Source organism: Poeciliopsis prolifica, unplaced genomic scaffold (genome assembly GCF_027474105.1).
Source record: "Poeciliopsis prolifica strain line A6 unplaced genomic scaffold, Auburn_PproV2 SCAFFOLD043, whole genome shotgun sequence".
Lineage (NCBI taxonomy): Eukaryota > Metazoa > Chordata > Actinopteri > Cyprinodontiformes > Poeciliidae > Poeciliopsis > Poeciliopsis prolifica.
The window spans coordinates 3,914,095-3,933,339 of NW_026562418.1; the positions used below are offsets into that span (position 1 = coordinate 3,914,095).

A 19,245-nucleotide genomic window follows, 5' to 3' on the forward strand; every position below is an offset into this window, starting at 1 on the left:
GCTAAGTCACTGCAGAGGTTTGACATGCGTGAACATTACAGGAAGTAAGGGAACTCTTACTGTATCAAATCGATATAGGAATAATAGAAAGTTGACCACCCTGAGGTTAAAAAAAAAAATCCCCCATTATATCCAACTGTAATCCTGCATTACATGTTATATATATACTTCAAGTTCAGTCTGAATAATAATCAATACTTTGATAAGGTAAAAAAGAAGAGAAAAACAGTCTTTTCCAAAACACTTGGCCGGCAATGTCCTATGTTGTCCACCAGGGTGCGGTATTTTGCAATTTATTTCTACTTACGTGGCTTTTTGAGGCATTTCTTTCCGCACTGTGGAAAGCTATGCTATAAAGGCTTACATTTTTTAAATATATTTCTTTTCCTTCATGTTTTGTTGTCGACTCCTTTCATGTAATAACAGCAGAAGCACCAGCTCAAGAAAATACAGATTTTCCACATAACTGATAAAATAACTGTAATTCTCCTGTCTCTACACAGAATAGGGTATGAAAATATAAATTCATTTTCAACGACCTATTTTCTTTTTCTGCATATTTACAGATCAGAAACTTTGTGAAACCGAATCCTCTAAATAGTTTGGTTGGTGACAGTCCTTCATACAACACTGCCCTCATGTGGCCAAGCTCAGGTAATTGCATATTCCAAAAATATACCAGAGAACCAAAAGAAATAATAGATCAGAAACAAGAAGCCTTCATAAATCATTGTTTTTTTTTATTTTCTAATCAAATCGATCAGTTATTCAGTGTTTGCAGACGACACAGTTTACAGGCTCTGTATCAAAAAAAGAAAAAGGATCTGTACCTTTAATGCTCAGAAATGACATCAGAGAAATACTAAACAATTAAAACATGTCAGCATTTCTTGTCAGTAGTTTACAATATGAAGTTTATTAAATCTACATTATCGTTCCATACACCTGCATCCCGCGATGGAGCAGCATATATAAAGTACCATAAAACAGGCAGGAAGAGAAAAATATGTACACTTTCCTGCTTTCAAAAATATCAAATATAAACACAGAATTAAAGGCTGTTAAGTTTTCAATCAACCCCGTTAGGAAGCATAAGGTGCTTTTATCAAAAATCATCTAGCGATATGGGATTGTGATTAACAAAAACAGTCGATCAGAGGCTGGTTCTGAAGCAATCTCTTGTTTGGCCTCAGCCTGGTACCAGTGTTCAGGAGCGTTAAGGCAGAACCGGCTCATGATGAGGAACCCCCTCTGGTTCAGTCACCGAGCCGATGCAACACCCACCAGGCCCACGGGGCCCACGTCTCCTGCAGACTCCACCACAGTCCAACAACATCCTGAGACTCTTCAGGCAGCGTTGGCGCCATCTTCAGGTTACAGGAGGAAATGGGACAAGTTGCTGCTGCTTCTTCCTAAGAGCTTCACATGATGATGTGTGCAGCTAGGGCCGGTGGTATCTGCAGGACGGCACACATGGAAACATCTGTAAACATGAGGCTTCCTCCAAAACTTCCACTGATTCAGTGAATTTTATCCGACAGCGACATGGAAGAAAAATGACTAACAATCCAGATCTGAGGTGTACAATTTTTGTCACATGGGCCAAAATATGTCAAGAGAAAATGACAAGAGGGTCCAAAAAGATGAAGGGGAGAAATAAAGAAGTAACAAAATGCTAAGTTTTCATTTTACCAATACAATAATAAACCAAGTTAATTGGATGGTTACTTGGATTAAGTGTGTGAAAAGGTATTTATTTTGTTATAAATTATTGTAGTGAATGTGGGAGTGCGCGGCGGCTCACCGGGTGTAGATCCTGCTTTCTTCATGGACCTCCATCTCTGTGCTCTTGAACTCGTTGAGCTCCTTGCGGATGGCGGCCTGGCAGGAACACACAGGATCAGAACCTTCTGGACACAATTCTGAAAACTTGCTTTTCACAATGCAGGTTCAAGCAAGTCAAATTTAAGACTTTTTAAGAGCTTTTAGATGTCACATTGAATCCTGCGATCAAGCGTCACAAAAACCCTCATAGTGCCAGACTTAAAAGTTGTTTTTTGGGGTTTTTTGTACAGAAAGCAAAAAGCCTCATTGGAGTGGTCAACAGAGGTGAGACAGTGGTGAAAATAAACATTATCCAGCCAACTGGGAATAGGTTTGCACTTATCCATTATAGACACAAAAAGCTAGGTAGCAAGGGAATTTAGCAGCTAGCAGTAGGCTCAACCGTGTCAAGTCAAAACGGAGATGTCTGCACACGGCCCCCTGAAAAAGAAACAAACAATTGTCCTCCTATGACAAAGTTTAAGACATATGATTACTATATTTGAGTCCAATTTGCATTTCCTACAAGGCCTTTATTTCAGATACATAAAGTTTTAAATCTTTTTAAGAATTAGACTTAAAAAGATTTAACACTCATTAAATCAGACTGGTCCACATACAGTCTGATATGTGGACCAGAAACTGTCCCAAAAGCAGGAAGCAAACTACAGCGCAGGGCATTCTGGGTAAATACAATCAAAACAAACCCACTAATCTAGCGCCAGCGGAAGAAATGGGTCATGATCTTCTATCAGAAGAGAAATTCTCCAATCTGACACAACTCCATTCTTGTTTCCATTTTGTGAAGAAGGCAATTTTTGTCAGTTTCCTCTTCAGAGGTTTAACAGAGAGAGAGAACCACAGCAGCTGGAAATGGAATAAATGTAGTTTTGGTCCCAATGGAACCGAGTCTACCGAACTATGAGGTGGCTGCTTCCTGAACACCTGACCGTCACACAAGACTTCCCTCAGCAGCGACCAGCTGTGAACTGCGAGAGTCTCACCTTGTCAGCAGGAGTGAGTTTGGTCCAGGGCTTGTCGGCTCTCCGGTCGTAGTCCTCAGCATGGGTGGACTCCACGTACTCGTGGAAACGCAGGATCTTCCTGGCCTGCAGCTCAGCCACCGTGGGCCTCTGAGACAGCTGAACGTAGAAGAACAAGGAGGTTTTAGAGCGGGAGTTCAGGAAAATACCTGCTAAACGTACGCTCGCCGAACGTCCCCCACCTTTCTGGTGAGCCTCCGTTTGATCTCAGATCGCTCCATCCGACGATCCGTTTCGTTCTTGGCTGTGGGAAGGGGAAACGTTTCATGAGAGGGGAAAACAGAGCAGCCAGTCAGGTAAGCTTCACCTGAGCTGCTGTCCGCCCGCTGCCATAATGAAGCTCTTTAAGCACTGCCAAGCTCTGCACAAGGAGCCATGTTGTTCTGATCCCAGCTAAAGGCACACAGAGACTGAGCTCAAACTGACAGAGCAGGACTCTGATGAATAAACAAACTGTATCTGAAGTAGTTTGATTTTACAGAAGCATTTTCCAACACCTCTAAACATTCTCCTAAACATGATCAGAGATGCGTGTTATTTCAGCACCAACCTCTCTGTGGGAGGAACAGAACTTTCCTTTCAGCTGATTTTCTCCACAGCCTGTCTGTGCCTGTCCTGACTGGAGCTCTACCTGATGCTACCTGACATCACACAGCTCAAGTCTTTGAACACCTTCTTTCCCACCCAGCATCAACTCCGGGCAGGAGAGGCAAATCATAAACAGTGGAACGATGCTGGAGTTCAGCGTAACGACGCTAAAAAAATGTGTAAATTGTACACTTCATGGTCTCTTTCACTACAACACAAACTGATTTAAGCATTTCTTTCATATGAAAAGGCAACACGGTCTTGCTAGAAACTTCTAAAAGCAACACTAATGTTTCAAATAGCTTTCTTGACTTATAATACAGATTTTATTTACAAAAAGGGGCTGCACAGTGGTGCAGTTGGTAGCACTGTTGCCTTGCAGCAAAAAGGTCCTGGGTTCGGGCCGGGGTCCTTCTTAATGTTCTCCCTGTGCATGCGTGTACTCCAGCTTCCTCTCACAGTCCAAAACATGACTGTCAGGTTAACACAGAGACATGTCCTGTGCATGTCTCTGTGCTGACACAGAGACATGTCCTGTGCATGTCTCTGTGCTGCAGGGCACAGAGACTGGCTGCTGTCCACGGTGTATCAGCACCCCTCCTGACCATTTTCTAACAAGGGTGTTATTGTGATATTAGAAACTGATTTCTGTATTTACAGATACTGGAGTATCTGCAGGTTTCAGCATGTTACATTTAAGACTTTTTAAGACATTTTTGATGCCACTTTGAATGACATTTAAGATTAAAATAATTACAAATATGGGGATCCTGCTGTATTCCAATCAAGCATAGCAAAACTGTGAGCCTAGCTTTGTGCCCATGCTACAGGAAAAAAGCTAGCTGGATAACTAGCCAGCCGGGGTATATTAGCAGCTAGCCTTCACTTAGTAACAACCTTCACATCGAAGAGTGTTGTTTGTTACTATTTAGCAGAACTAATAAATTCACTGATTGAAAGAACTCTTGATTTTTTTTGTACTTAACATTACCAAAAGAATGGTAATGAAGGTTAAACTGGGAGAAAAAAATGAAACTATGAAACTTAAGAAGTCATTGAGGAACTGATCTTTTTCTGCAGATTACATATTTCACTGTAATGTGAAGGTCGGACAAAGTGAGTCTCACCTTGAAGAATGTTTCTCTGCTCCAGCTCTTCCGCTGTAGGTCTCTGACTCAGCCGCCTGAACATAAGCAACATATTTACCCGTCAGTCATACAGGAAGTTAGTTCATCTGTCACATCAGTGAAGAATGCAAAAATAATGCAGTGCATTTCTGAAGTGGAGGAAGGAGAATAGATAAACAGATGGAATCAGGGAAAAGAACTTCCCAGTGTTGTGGCGGTGGCAGGTGTGTGTTGTGTGTGTGTGTGTGTGTGTGTGTGGGTGGGTGTGTGTGTCTTACCGTGTGAGCGCAGTGCCGATCTTGTTCCTCACAGCCAACCACTGCTCCCTGTTGCTCCAGCTCATCTCCTCCTGGTTCTCCTGGGCTTCCCTCTGTTCTCTCTCATGCTTCTCCTGCCTCTCCAGCTTCAGAGCCAGGGTGTCTTTTCTCTTCACGCGGCTCGCCAGTCCACCTGTCAGACACCAGACCCCCATATTAATACAGACATGGGTGGAGACTGGGTGTGGCTGTTACAGGCAAAATTATGTGATTTCCAGCCACATAGTGTCATTTTGCAGCACAAACAAGTAACTATGTTACCTTCAGTCGTTACAAATATGAACTTAAATTAAATTTTACTTGCAATTGGGCCTCTGTCTCTTTAAATAAAGCTTCTCTTTTTTTTAACTTAATCTTTATTTCACCACATTGAGATTTAAAATCTCTTTTGCAAGGGAATCCTGACCAAGACTGGAGGAAGCACACAGAGATCAACAGAAAAACTAACATCTTAATAAATAAATAAATTAAAAAATTCTCCAGTCAAAACATTTCCAGACAAATGATTCCTTCTGAAAGTCAGTAAGGACACACTTAAAAACATTCAGTGCCACCAGCTCCTCTAGGCTCATGTATTTCTGCAACAGAAATCTAACGCTTGCTGGCAAAGTTCCACCGAGTGTTTGCTAATTGCTGCTGGATAGTCTGAAGGAGCTGAGTGGGGGCATCGTCAGAGGGCTGCTCTGTGAGGAGGAACCTCGCAAGCTTGGAAACTACAGGTCTGAGGAGGAGCTGTGCCTCGAAGGCGGGGCTAGTCATTTTGCAAAGCTGAATGGTTGGCATGGAGATTAAAGGATTTTTTTCAAACATGAAAAAAATCAAGGCAACAATTCAAGTATGATTTTGATGAGGAAATAATATTATAGCAGGATGTAAAGCTCAATAAATTTGATTAAACATGATGCTTCCCCTTTAAATGCAACAGTGCAGCTTACTTGCAGGGCCTTCTTCTTCGTCGTCCTCGTCCTCCTTGTAGAGGATGGGCCCATCGGAGTCTGAGTCATCCTCGTCCTCGTGGCCACCCTGTTCAGGTATTACTGTGACCCTGGGGTCTCCAATCAGGCCCCTCCTGCTGCGGGGTTCCAGCTCCGGCTGCTGGCGGACCCGTTCAGCTTTCAGCTTCTGCAGCTCTTCCTCCATGTCAAAGTCATCATCCTCTGGCCTGGAAAGACAACGGCATCACATGCTGAAGATTGTTTCCATTCCCTTTCCACTCTGACAGATTTCACATACTAGAACTGAAACTTATGGTTATTTTAGTAATCAATTATTCTGACAACTAATCAATTTTATCCACCAGAACTGCATAGCCACTGCCTGTCTTGACAGGTTTACAAGCCAACAACTTCAGCAAATCAAGTGACAAGTCATTAACACAAGACCAAACAATGTTTGGGCACTTTAAATAGAATGAAACAACTGAAGTTCAAAAACATTATTTTTACGTTGTGTATTTTTTTTATGTTTGCCTTTTTCTGATGTTTAGACACTGCTAAAAATATCCTCCAATAACACATAATTACCTAATGATATTTTCAAATTTCCTGTGAACTTTAAACATTTCTAACTGAAAAACACAGACAGGTGCTGGATGGCGGCCCTAATGCGTCTACCACCAGGCTTAGCTGGTTTTCTGGGGGAAACCCTGATTTATTATATATATTATTGAGAGGGTGAAATTTAAAAAAAAATGAAATGGAAAATGACAATTTTAATTTGACTCACAGAAAATCATCCAGTTTCTGCAATAAATTTCTTTACTGTATAAAAATCCATTCAAATAAAAAACCCAGAACCGTTTCAAACCCAGATCTTCATCTGGGTACCAGTGACATTGATGGTTACTTACAGCCTGAGAGGTTCGATAAAGATGGGGAGGGAGTGACGCGAGTTCAGCAGGGACTCTTCAGGGTCCTCTGGGGGAAGATCAAAGAGCAGTGAGTGGGCCCTCTGGGATCCCTCAGGGTTGGGCTGGGTTGCGCCAGGGCTGTTCAGAGCTCTCTTGATGAGGATGTGCAGCGGGACGGGCGGAGGCTGGCTGGGCAGTTCCGTGGTGGGGCTGGGGAGGTCCGTCTGGATGACGGGAACGGCCCCAGCAGACGAGGTGGGAGGTGGAGGGAGCACCTTCACCCTGGGAGGAGACGGGGGTATGTGGGCGGGCAGCGGGAGCGCAGCCTCCGCCGTCCTCTGGGGGACAGTCATGGGCGTCCTTTCCTCATTGCTTCCACCTTTAGGGACGGCAGGGGGCCCTGCGGGATTAACAGAGGGCGGCTCTGGAACCTGAGTGGGGTCTACAGAGTAGTGCTTGTTGACGGGGGTCGTCCTTTTGGGTGGGACTGGTGGGGAGCGCTTAGCGGAAGCAATGCTGGGGGTCACGCCGCCGCTGGCCTGAGAGAACTCAGCTGTGAAGGAAAAGAAGCAAAGAAAAAAAAGCATTAAAGTGTGAAGAAGTCAAGGGAACCATTCAGGATGTGAAGATGCAGAAGCAACTGGTGAGGTTAGTTCAACAACGACAAGCAACAAAACTACTGAACAAACAGCTGAGTCAGTAGGAGATGATCGTTCCAGAGCTACACTGTTTCCAGGTCATCATGGTCACAGCTCAATTAATGAGGACATTCACTTCATTCTAGCGTTTTCCATGCAAGGCCATTCTTCATGTAGAAAACATTAGTTCAACCAGAAGGGGGAAAAAAGCTGAATTATCAGCAAGTGCATGTATGGAGTTAACACTCAGATGACGGGATGGGGTCGACTGGCTACGGCGAGCCGCTCGGGCGTCCGGCCCCGGTACCTGAGCGGGTCCGGTCGGCCCTGTGGCGCAGGTATATGGGCAGAGAGGTAGAGGCCGGCCCGGCTCTGCTCGAGTCCCGAGCCCCTCCAGGGGCACGGCTGCCTGACCTGAGGCACCCTGTTCAGGGAGGAAGCTGGCAGAAATGAGTGGAGACGTCAGGGATGGAGCTGGCTTACATTCCATGCTGGGAGATAAACATGACAACCAGCAGCAGAGAATGGGAAACACCCTGTGTGTCAGAGCACTGCACTTATCTCAGCTATTACCAAGTGAAATTTAAGATTTAAAACTTTTAAGAATTTTAGGCCTGTATTGTAACATGAATGTACAATAGAATATTTGATATATATTTGTAAGTAAGCCTGGATGATATAAATTTATCCCAATATTTTGTAGTAAATATTTAATAACTATTACTTCTTTTAAGACGGTGACTTGTGAGATTAAATATAGATCTTGTTACATTCCAATTTTACTTAGACAATTACATTTCCTCTTAGTATTTTTCTCATTTGTCACCGTAAGTCTTCTGTATTGAGATTAACGTTTCAAAGACCACATTCCGTTTTTATGTCATTTGTTTTGTAAACTGTAAGACTATTGAGTAATAAAATGTCACTGATTATTTTGTATTATTTGTATATCATCATTCCTGTTTAATATTTGGTTTAATGTATTCTAGTCTGATATTACTTGCGTTGAAGACGTTTCTTTGTAATATTTGTTCATAATAAAGTTATGTTTTGAAAAGGAGAAAATGTTTTAAATTGTTTTAAAGACATTTTAAGGCCTTAATTTTAGATACATTAATTCAAGACACCTAAAGTTGAGCATACGGCCAGCCGACAGTAAAACGCCAAAAGGCTGTTATTGCCACCCTGTGGGTCTCAACCCATTATGCTTCGACTCACACCAATTTATTACAGATCATCCCCTGGTCCTTCAATCCCCATTTCATCTGGGGTCTTTGATCTGAACAGGGCCTTTGGATGAGGTGGAGCACCTTCATGATGCAACAAAACACATCCAGCTGCCATTTATTGAAACACTCAGAGAGAACGTAATGCTACAATCTCGACCAGCCCTGCTTACTTGCTAATTATAAACGTGTGAAATTGCAACTGCTGCTAGCAATTGGCAGTGGAATGTGTCACTGCAGCAGAGGCTGCGTGAGTTTCAAGCCAACAACAATGGGCTGGGCTGCAAGAGCGAACAGCTGTGGCAAGATGGAGCAAACAATATTAAAAATAAGACATCAGTCAGTTTCCATCTGCCCTCCCGAACAACTCTATTGGTGTAAAGTATGTAGCTGCAAAAATATGGATGAGAGCAGCAACAGCTCAATCAGGTGCAGAGATCACAATAGTCGTTTTTATTTTTTGCATCAAAAGACGTCATCATAATCCGTTTCTAAAATGATACTGGCCTATTCAATTGTATTAAATTTTCATTGGGTTCTATAGGGTGGGACAAAAGTTCCCATACATAGGAGAATGTAAAATGTATATTTCTTTTTATTTCAGATACCCAAGATGAGTTTGACAAAGAATTGAAATTATGCTGATGATCAGGACGCAGTCGTATGGCTGCACGAAATTTTACAGAAAACATGGAACGAGCATCACACACAACATTGTGGCAAAACCTATTTTCAAGTTTCAGAAAACTGGAAATGTTACAGCTCAACCACAAAGTTGTCCAAGATGTGCAGTGATTACAGAGTCCCACAAAAAATAAAAACGGTTGTCCAATCATGGACCTGATTGTCCAAGAGGATGAATCTGCCCTCAGCTGTCACACTACAAATTTGAATTACAAACACCTCAAAGGTTTGGCGCCAGAGAACATTTTTCAAAATAAATCAATCAGAAGTCGGCAAAACTGAATGATGGGCTGCAGGAAAAAAGTCTGCTGAATGCGCTCCCTCTGCTCCAAAGCCTTCATAACTCTTCCATGTTCTGGCAGCTCCCAGACAGTGAGCTGTAGTTAGTTCATTGTCTAGGTCAGAGGTCATACTTTTTTACTGATAGATTTAGTTTCCTCTGAGATGTGCTACTCTGTGTGTAAAGTTGAAAATGTCTGCATGTCTGCACCAGCCATCTGACAAAGAGACAAATGACTGTCAAATTTTTCTTTCACCAATTTATGCATCCCCTGATCAGGTGAGACTCCAGCTAACCGCTCATTGACGCCTGAGGAAACGTATGAATGCTGGCTAAAATTCTCCTGCAGCAACACTGATGGAGGCTGCTTGGTTTTTATAAGTCAGAAAAAACACAGCAGGATCAGTGAACTGGAAATCCCCCCACCCCAAAAACAACCATATTCATTCATTTTAACAAAGTGGCTGATAAATGCGTCTATATAAAAGTATAATGTGTATAATATGCCTAATGGGGAGTTAAAGAGGCGCTCAGACCAGTTTAAAAGCTGTTTTAACAGTAGTGAGTCATTTCCATGTCTATGTTTTTTCCTCCATAAAAATGTGGTCAAGTGCCAAACTACTGGTATATTTTAGTTAATACCAGTTCTGTCAGTTTTCTTCATGTTTCCACAGGATTTTTTAAACATTTAACTTCGGTGGTGAGCTCTAACATTTTTAGCCTTTCTCTGAACCAATCAGTCTAACACTGTATCTGTGTCCTGTATTGGGGTACTTACGTTATTGTGCTGTATCTTCACCTCTTCTTATATCTGAACAACCTCTCAAGCAGGAGAAGAGTCAATGCTCAAAATCTAAATCTAGTTTAAGCTTGTGTAATACGCGCTGTTAAGTTGACTTTCCTGTTTAAGTGAGAATTTCCTGAAACAACTGATTTGCAGCAGAGTGGCATTCCAAAAAGGCAAATAAAGGTGAAAGAAAACAATTAAAACTAATTTTGTTATTGGGTTTTCTATAATTGATTATTTTATGTAACTTTTTTCCGTGTATACTTGTTTCTACACCCAAATTTATTTTTTCATATTTACGTGTTTTAAAGAATTTCTGAAATGCCATGCTGAAAGAGCTCAATAAATAAACAGGAAACATCTGAAGAATGTGGTGGAGCCAACACAGCTCTGTGACGAAGAACAATTCAAGGTTCCCCCTGAGTATTTATCTCAGACTGCAGATTACAGAACCACAGTTTATGCTGACTGCAACCAAGGGAGAGCTGAGTAATTACTAAAAGAGTTATCCTGTTTTTCCCACTAACATTAGGTCTGTTTTACTGAGCAGGTTAAGGAGTAACAGGATTACTCAGGAGCACATTCCACCCCAGGATACTGAATATTTACATTGCACTGAAATTAAGACAATTCAGGTGTATTTTGCTGTCACAAACTGTGCGTTTACATACGAGGAATATTTCCTCCACCACCAACAGTTTCATCAGTCATACCAAAACTAACCTTCAGTAACATTTAGTACAAATAGAAATACAAGTTTTGGAAAGAAACAGTTGAAACCAGAGGTTTACATTACACCATTTCTTCCTCACTATTTGAAGTTAAATCAAACTAAGCTTTAAGAGAACCAGGTAGACATGTCTTTTTACTTGGTGTATGTAAACCTCTGGTTCCAACTGTAAATGCATTTGAGACTCTTATTTTCTGTCATCTTTAATATTGTTAACTGTGCATTATGATGTGTCTGTTTTTAAAATAGGAAAGAGATGAAGACTCTCAGGCATTGTAATTGTTCTAAAACCCTCAAAATGATTTCGGACAACTTAGGAATGCTGAGAATCACAACACTTACAAAGTCATAATATCTTAACTTTGCACACAAGTTGCAGTTTGGTTAGAGAGAAGCCAGGCAGGCCACAGCTGATGATGAAGGTATATCACATTTGGACTGTTTGGCCAACTTCAAAAGAGGACACAAATAGACAGAGACAAAAGCAACTCATTATAGAGAGGACAGGAAAGAAACTCACCAAGCGCTGGAGGATTGCTGTTGCGGTTGGTGGGTTTAGGTGGAGGCACAGGAGGTTGCTTGGGGTTTGAAACAAGAGGGGGCTGCTGAGCATGAGGAGGGACAGGGGGCTGTTGGGCATGGGGAGGGACAGGGGGCTGCTGGACATGGGCAGGGACAGGGGGCTGCTGGACATGGGCAGGGGCAGGGACAGGGGGCTGCTGGACATGGGCAGGGACAGGGGGCTGCTGTACATGGGCAGGGACAGGGGGCTGCTGTACATGGGCAGGGGCAGGGACAGGAAGCTGCTTTGTGTGGGGTGGAACAGGGGGAGGTGCGTCAAAGTCTGCTGAAAGAGCACCAGCAAGAGGCAGCTGAAATGGGTCATTTACAAGAGAGACAGTCCTTGGGGGCTTGGCAATTGCAGCTTTAATAGAAGAGTTGGAGGAGGTAGAAGACGAGGAAGAGGAAGAGAAGGACAGGGTCAAACTGGTGGACTTGGAAAGATGACCAGTGGGGAATTTAGGGGGAACCAAAACTCGCTTGGGTAGGGGTAGTTGATTTTGGGAATCTTGCTCCAGGGAATGGTCAGGAATCAATCGGACACCGACAGACTCTGCAGAGGCGTGGACAGAGACAAATACACACAGACAGTCATTAAAGGAGAGGTTGACAAGGCTTCAAACACTGAGCTTTGGGAAACTATGTAAAAAGGAAGCACAAAAAGCGTTGACACACAAATAAGGAGTGAGGCAAAAGCTTAAATGAGGGGCTGGCTTGTAGGATATCCATTAGAGGGGAGGTAACCTAAAGTACACCCATGGTGACAGATCAAAGCAGGATTTTCTTGATTTCTTTTGACTCAACAGTGCATTGTAAAAAGTACTCGGACCTTTTGAGCAACTTTTGTACACTGTGTCACATTAAAACTACATAGTTGTGAAATGGAGGACTTCACAACTTCACTATTCACTACTAGTTGTGAAGTCACATGGTTTTCAAAGTCTCATGTACCAAGCCTTTGTAGTCACCCACTTTTTAAAAATATATTTGTGTGCTTCTACATCCAGCCAAGAAATAAGTATCCGCACTTGGCTTCTCGAAAGCTGAATTCAAGACTTTTGCAACGGTTTCAAGAGCCTTAATAATTAGCTCTACTGTGAAACCTTTGCCAACTTAAAAAGAGAGAGATGGAAGAGTTTTGGAATAGGATAATTTTCTGAATCTTATGACAATTTCCTTACCTGAGCGGTCACGGAATTCAACTGTTGGTTTATATCTGGGTAGTGTGGAACTTCGTTCAACGTCCAATGGCAACACAGTTTTCTTGTCATCATCTGAGGAGCTCCGCGGCAGTGGAGGTCGTAAGTCCATGTCAGGAACTGAACGTGAGACATCAGGCAAGATTCTGTCCATTTTCTCACGTTCATCTCCCTGTTCCTTAATCCAGTCTTCCTGTTTGTTCCTGGTATCACCTCTCTCAACCTGAGCAGATTTCCTATCCCCATCTTCTCTTACTTTATTATCTTTTCTATCGTCTCTATTCTCCTTCCTTTCACGCTCAAGCCATCGATCTTTGTTGTCTTTTCTTTCTCTGTCATCAAGCTCTCTCTTTTCCTTTTCATTCTGCTCCCGATCCCTCCATTCTCTTTCATCACGATCTCTCTTTTCCCTGCTTTCCCTATTCCGATCTCTCTTCTCCCTCTCGTCCCGATCCCTCCTCTCTTTCTCGTCCCGATCCCTGCGCTCCCTCTCGTCCCGATCACGATCTCTCCTCTCTCTCTCGTCCCGATTCCTCCTCTCCCTTTCGTCCCGATCCCTCCTCTCCCTTTCGTCCCGATCCCTCCTCTCCCTTTCGTCCCGATCCCTCCTCTCCCTTTCGTCCCGATCTCTGCGCTCCCTCTCGTCCCGATCACGATCCCTCTCGTCGCGATCACGATCCCTCCTCTCTCTCTCATCCCGTTCCCTCCTCTCATCCCGATCGCGGTCCCTCCACCCCCTCTCGTCCCGATCCCTGCGCTCCCGCTCATCCCGATCACGATCCCTCCTCTCCCTGTCGTCCCGATCCCTCCTTTCCCGAATGTCTTGGCCATCCCTCTTCTTGTCATTAATGGATCTATCATCTTGTGGAGGGTCAGACCCTCTTCTGTCATAGTCCAAGGGGATGCGGCTTCGTCTGTCTACATCCACTGGCAATTTTGCATATCTGTCCACATCTAGAGGCGCCCGGTTGAGCGAAGAGTCCGATGGTGTTCTGATGCGACGATCTTCTCCTTGAGGATACCTAATGGGATTTGCCTTGATGTCAGCCTTTTGATTTCCTGTTTCTGACACCCTATCTGCATCTGTTTGTACAGGATGCCCATTTTTAACTGGTGGATCTTTGAGGTGGATTTCATTGTTGCTCCCTAACCACATGCAGAGGGAAAAAAGTATATGAGCAAATAACACTTTTTTGCAATTAACTTAGAATCACTTTGGAGAATAAAGCACTTCCATGTAGACCTACCATTTTCAGGGATCTCTTTTAAAACTCCCCGAGCAATCAGTTCATTGCGAGATTTTCTGACAGAAATCTTTCTTTCCAATTCTGAAGAAGAAATACCAAACAAATAAATTATTTAATCCACCACACACGACACAAATAACTACTGTAGCAAGCATACCTTTAGATGTTTCGGAGAACTTCTCACTTGGCTTCTTCTTCTTAAATCTAAAGGGCTTGAGGAACTTTCCCATGGAAAATTTGCTTTTCCGTTTTGCTGGGGGTGCTCCTCCTCCAGAATTTCCTTCTTCAGACCCTGGTGTACTCTGTTGCAAGTCGACCTTATCATCTACCAATTCAAAAACAAAAAAAAAGCATGTCAGCATGTTTTTGTTTATTGTGGTGGCAGACAAAATAAATGTGGTGTGCCACAGCAAAACTGTGAAAAGACCAACCAATTTCTGTAGAAATAGTGATTTAACTTTCTTTGTGAAAAATACACTAGTTGAAGTAAAGAAACCGCTGCATGCTTTAAACATCAGTTTCTGGGATTTTAAAATAGGAAATTTTGTGTCAAAATTCAGCTGCTTCATTTTTTTTAAATACAAAATCCCAATGGACTATCCCAGGAAATCCTGTATAGCACTGTATTCAGTCAGTACACTGACTAACTGCACAAAGCAGGTGCAACACATAAAATGAAAAAGTTATAGGGTTTTATGCCCTCCGTTTCAAGATGGGCAAGGCTGTGTTTTCTAAGCTCAGTCTAAACGCTAATGTGTACATGAAACAGAAAACATTGTCTAACATATTGTACTTATTCATGGTGTAATTTTTCACAGACTCCAAGACAAAATTTTACATGACAGAAGCTCACAGCCTAATTGAAAAATGTAGCAAAAGCTCAAGACAAATTGCTTATTTTTGTCTTCAGACGTTTTGTTGCTATTGGTGTGCAAAGAAAATGATGAGTTTTTATGAAAACACCAGGGTAGTTCAACAGGTAAGGGGACAATTTTCTTGAAATATCTTCTTTTTTTTTCATTTCTATGTGTTTAATATTATTATAAAGAGTAGAATCAACACTTTCAGAATGTGTACAAAAACTCAAAACAACCTGGGAAGACTTGTTCTTGGTTTTGTCATGGGCAGTCACAAATGTTTACAGCTCCTTCCCCTTACTGGTTTGTAATATACAAGTACGCTATATGACAAAACCTTTATTTTTGTTGTGATCATGACAAAGTAAAGTCTGAGAAGAATTGCATCTACAATAACATTTTTATAACACAACAGTCCGAGTGAGTACCGCTATGGTAGTCCAAGAATTCAATCAGGAGTCCGTGGTTAAAGAAGAGGCCTTGAATAAAATCAGTGTGGAGAACAAAGAAATCTCTCCAACGGTCGTCTAAAAGAAAACAATGTAGCATAGGTTTGTGTAGCAACAAGAAAACAAGATTTCACATTTAGCCAACACCTAAGCTGCTAACTTACCCTTAATACTATGTTTTCAGTTGCGATTATCATTTCTTTAAAATAAGCTTAAGAAAAATAATTCAACAAAAAGAACTATATTAAACGGCTGGTTATAGCAAGAATGAACATGAATGTTACAGTAAGTATGACAAAAGAAATTCTGAAGACTTTCGGTTTAATTAGAACCCTAATCAAGTATGCTTGATACCTCTGTGTGACACAGAACAAGGCAATGCACTCTGAGTCACAGCTTCAGAGTGGAAATCCCTAACGGGCTTGTTACTGCACGGCTGTGTAAAAAACCCACAACAAAATGACCTTGAACTGTTGAGCAGCTACAATCAAATCTGTATTTGTCACTAAAGTAACAAACACAATTTCTTAACCCTCTCAGGCTCAAATTACTTACAAAGACTAGGAAAGTAGGATTAAGCTGTTGCAAATCTGCAACATCTGCCTGGAAAGGGTTTTAATCAGAGTTTCGTCCAGTGTATTACAAGTATGCAGATTATATTTATTCATTTTATTTGCCTAAGAATCTAACAAAAATACAAATGAGTAGAAAGAGCATCTGTCCTACTACAAATTTGAGTGAGAGTTAACATTCTCCATTTTGTGTCAGGATTGTTACTCTTACCTCTTTTTTATTCACTTTGGGAAAACAGATCAATTCAGTTTTTATTAGTCGAGAAGCTCATTCACTTCTATATCTAATAATTACATACACAAAAAAACTCAACATCCATAATAATCATTTTTACTTTAATGTGAGTTTTTTGACGTCATGAAACTAAGGCTAGTGAAGGACCGCAGATCTGTGATAGCCTAAAATGTTTAAGTGAATCTGTTTCACCCTGTTATGGCAGTTTGAGCAGTTCTTGGCCTACACTGTACAAACTGAGGATTGACTCAATATTTCGCCCTAAACTTCAATAAGAAGATTACAGATATATAGATCTCAGGTAGATCAAGAAACAACGATTATTTTGTCAGTAGTAGATTATTTGTAAACTGTGATCATGTGGACACAGAAATCAGATCAACTACAACTTTTGCCAATAGATCAAATTATATATTTTTTTTATTTCTCACTATGTTTTTAGAACATAAAATTGTGTTGGTACCCTCAGTGATAAGTAAGCAAAACAATAAAGCACATAATGTATGTTGCTAAAGTTTCAATTGGTCTTTAGGGTTTAGCAAATGGGTATGAGTGCGTCTGCAAGGGAGGCAGAGAGGACGGAAGGTGGACAGATGTTTCACAGCTCTCGGGAAAAAGCTTTTTCTTAGTTTGTAGTCTATACATCTGTAATGTTTCCCAGGTGGAAGTGGTAAAAACGATTTGTGTCCTGTTTATCAGCAATATGGCTGACCTTGCTTTGCAGTTTGCCAGCTTATATTAAGTCCAAGTTCAGGAACTGACCCCCAACTGGGGCAGTTTTCACCACCTGGGCCAAATCAGGTTACCATAAAATCCACTAGACAATATTAACAACAATCATGGTCATCTGTCTGCTCTACTATCCCAAATGTAAAAGTGTGAAGTTTGATTAACTCTCTTGGGATTTTAGCTAGATTTATGTACTTTAATTAGACAAGACAACACTACAGTCAGAAACAAGTATCACTAGTGCAACAAAGGATGTAGGAAAGCTGCCATGGTTACTACTGGTGAAGGTTCTATGATACTTGTTTCTCTTCCACACACCACAACAAGAGAGCATAACATCTAAACTCTTTAAAATACCACAATCCAGCAGAGTCTAACAGAAAACTAAATATGGGTGTTCCCCGATTATGTCAATGGGATAATGATAGAAAACATAAGTCGATACAAAAACATGGTCACTCCAGTCCCTAGATCTCAATCCTTTAGAAAACTTGAGGGCTGAACGGAAGAGAAAAATAACATAAGAGAGAACCCAGAACTCTAGACCAGTGGTGTCCAAAATTCATCCATAATCATGACACAAGCTGTGTTTCAATTACAAATGTTCGCAAACCTTGGTCTATGTTCTGCTAACGCCGAAAATCACATCAAGCTACAAATACTGTCTTTCCTCCAAAAACCGGCCCTGCACCGTCAAAAACAAAGAATGTAGGAAAGCTGCCATGGTTCCCTACATGGCAGCTTTCTAACATACGAGTTGGTTCTAAAAATCTGCTAGCATAAACTATCTCTGCTCCCAATAGAACTTGCCCCTTTTTCTGTCAACACTCACCCATTTAAAAGCAACATGCGATTAAACATCAACAGACCAGCTGGCACTTATCTAACTCCCTGCTGGCCTACGGTCAGGCTCCGACTGACTCATGCCAATCACATGACATGCTGAAACCAAATATGCAGAATAGCAAACCAAAGTCAAAAATACACCGGCAGTTGGTGAGCAAATATCTAACCAGGACAATGTTGTCGAGTAACAGTGAAGTTTCATAATCCTTTTTAACTTCCACACCGTCTGGAAATAGACAAGTGGAATATTACTAGTAGATAAAAATCACAGAATCTGCTTTATTTAGAACAGAAGTGTAGACGTATAAAAACAGGTGAAGTAGACATATGAGTGTAGTGGAATAGTACAGGTCTCTTAATTGCTGCTCTAACATCTGCTGCTAAAAGGACAGAGAAGTGTGCAAACAGAGAGAGGTTTGTGTGGTTTGTGGATTTCACAATCACCACATTCCATCTGCATGCATTCTTCTACACCTGCCTGTACCTGCCACCCTCTCGTTCCCCCCGCATTACAAACACCTGCTCGTCTTTAACTTCTCGACGGCTCTCAGAACTGCAAAAATGAATTTAAAATAAAAACCTGACCGCTTGTTTCCTGGTCTGCTGCATTTACGTCCTGTCACTTTCTCAGACTTACCAGCTTGGCGTGTGGCCGGTTGCTGGGCCACAGTCTCATCGCTAGCATTTTGTCCCATGCTAGGGCCTCAGCCCCCACCGGCTGGCCAGGCGCTGCCTCCCCTGAGGCCCCGCGGCAGGAGAGAAGAACCTTACTCCACCTCACTCTTCTCCAAAGCACACCAAACTACTGTAACTACTGTCTTGACTGCTCACTCGAGGCGTTTAGTGTCTCTTGGCTGTAGAGTCCAGCACCTCCCCCTTTCTTCAGCTTGAGTTACTTGTTCTCTCCCTCCCTCCCTGCTTCCTTCGTCTCCTTGCTTTAAAACACAAACACACTCCCTCTCTCAGCACTTAAGTCCCTCCCTTCATGGAGATCTGACTTCATAAATAAGGTGCACAGGAAAGGTAGACCAACAGAGATGGAAGTCATTTCTAAAAGTGGATTTCTCAGGGGCAAAGTTCAAAGCAGGCAGGCTTTTAGGTTTGACTGGTCTGACCATCAGGCCTTGTGGGATTTGCAACATATTGAACTCTTCCCTCCCATTACCATGCTACATGTTGTCTGCTGTCAGCACCCTCTCACTGAGGGACAATAAAGGATGGGGTCGGACCCTACAGGCTGTTGTAATCTGAGAAGCACAAGGTGAGCCAGACTGAGGTGGAGTGCAGTGACAGAGTACAGGAAGTGACACAATGTAGGTGTACTGTGACTCAGGATTGTCCTTTTAAACCATGCGTAAAATAATGACTGGAGATCTTTTGTTAGCGACCCGAATATGACAGATGAAACTCCTGTTATGTGACAACTAGAGATACAATATTAATACCTATATCGGTCC

General features: G+C 42.1%; 1 protein-coding gene across 1 annotated transcript; it reads right to left on the reverse strand.

Annotated features, from left to right (window-relative positions):
• Positions 1 to 723: 723 nt before the first annotated feature.
• phactr4a (phosphatase and actin regulator 4a) lies at positions 724 to 18,697 on the reverse strand. Its single transcript, XM_055055943.1, is given in 15 exon segments — positions 724 to 1,457; positions 1,805 to 1,881; positions 2,829 to 2,966; positions 3,050 to 3,111; positions 4,583 to 4,638; positions 4,861 to 5,032; positions 5,835 to 6,061; positions 6,749 to 7,301; positions 7,694 to 7,740; positions 7,742 to 7,826; positions 11,614 to 12,207; positions 12,836 to 13,999; positions 14,101 to 14,181; positions 14,258 to 14,425; positions 18,426 to 18,697. Coding segments are annotated over 15 exon segments (3,498 nt in total). The 5' UTR covers positions 18,484 to 18,697; the 3' UTR covers positions 724 to 1,441.
• Between the last annotated feature and the right edge of the window lie 548 nt (positions 18,698 to 19,245).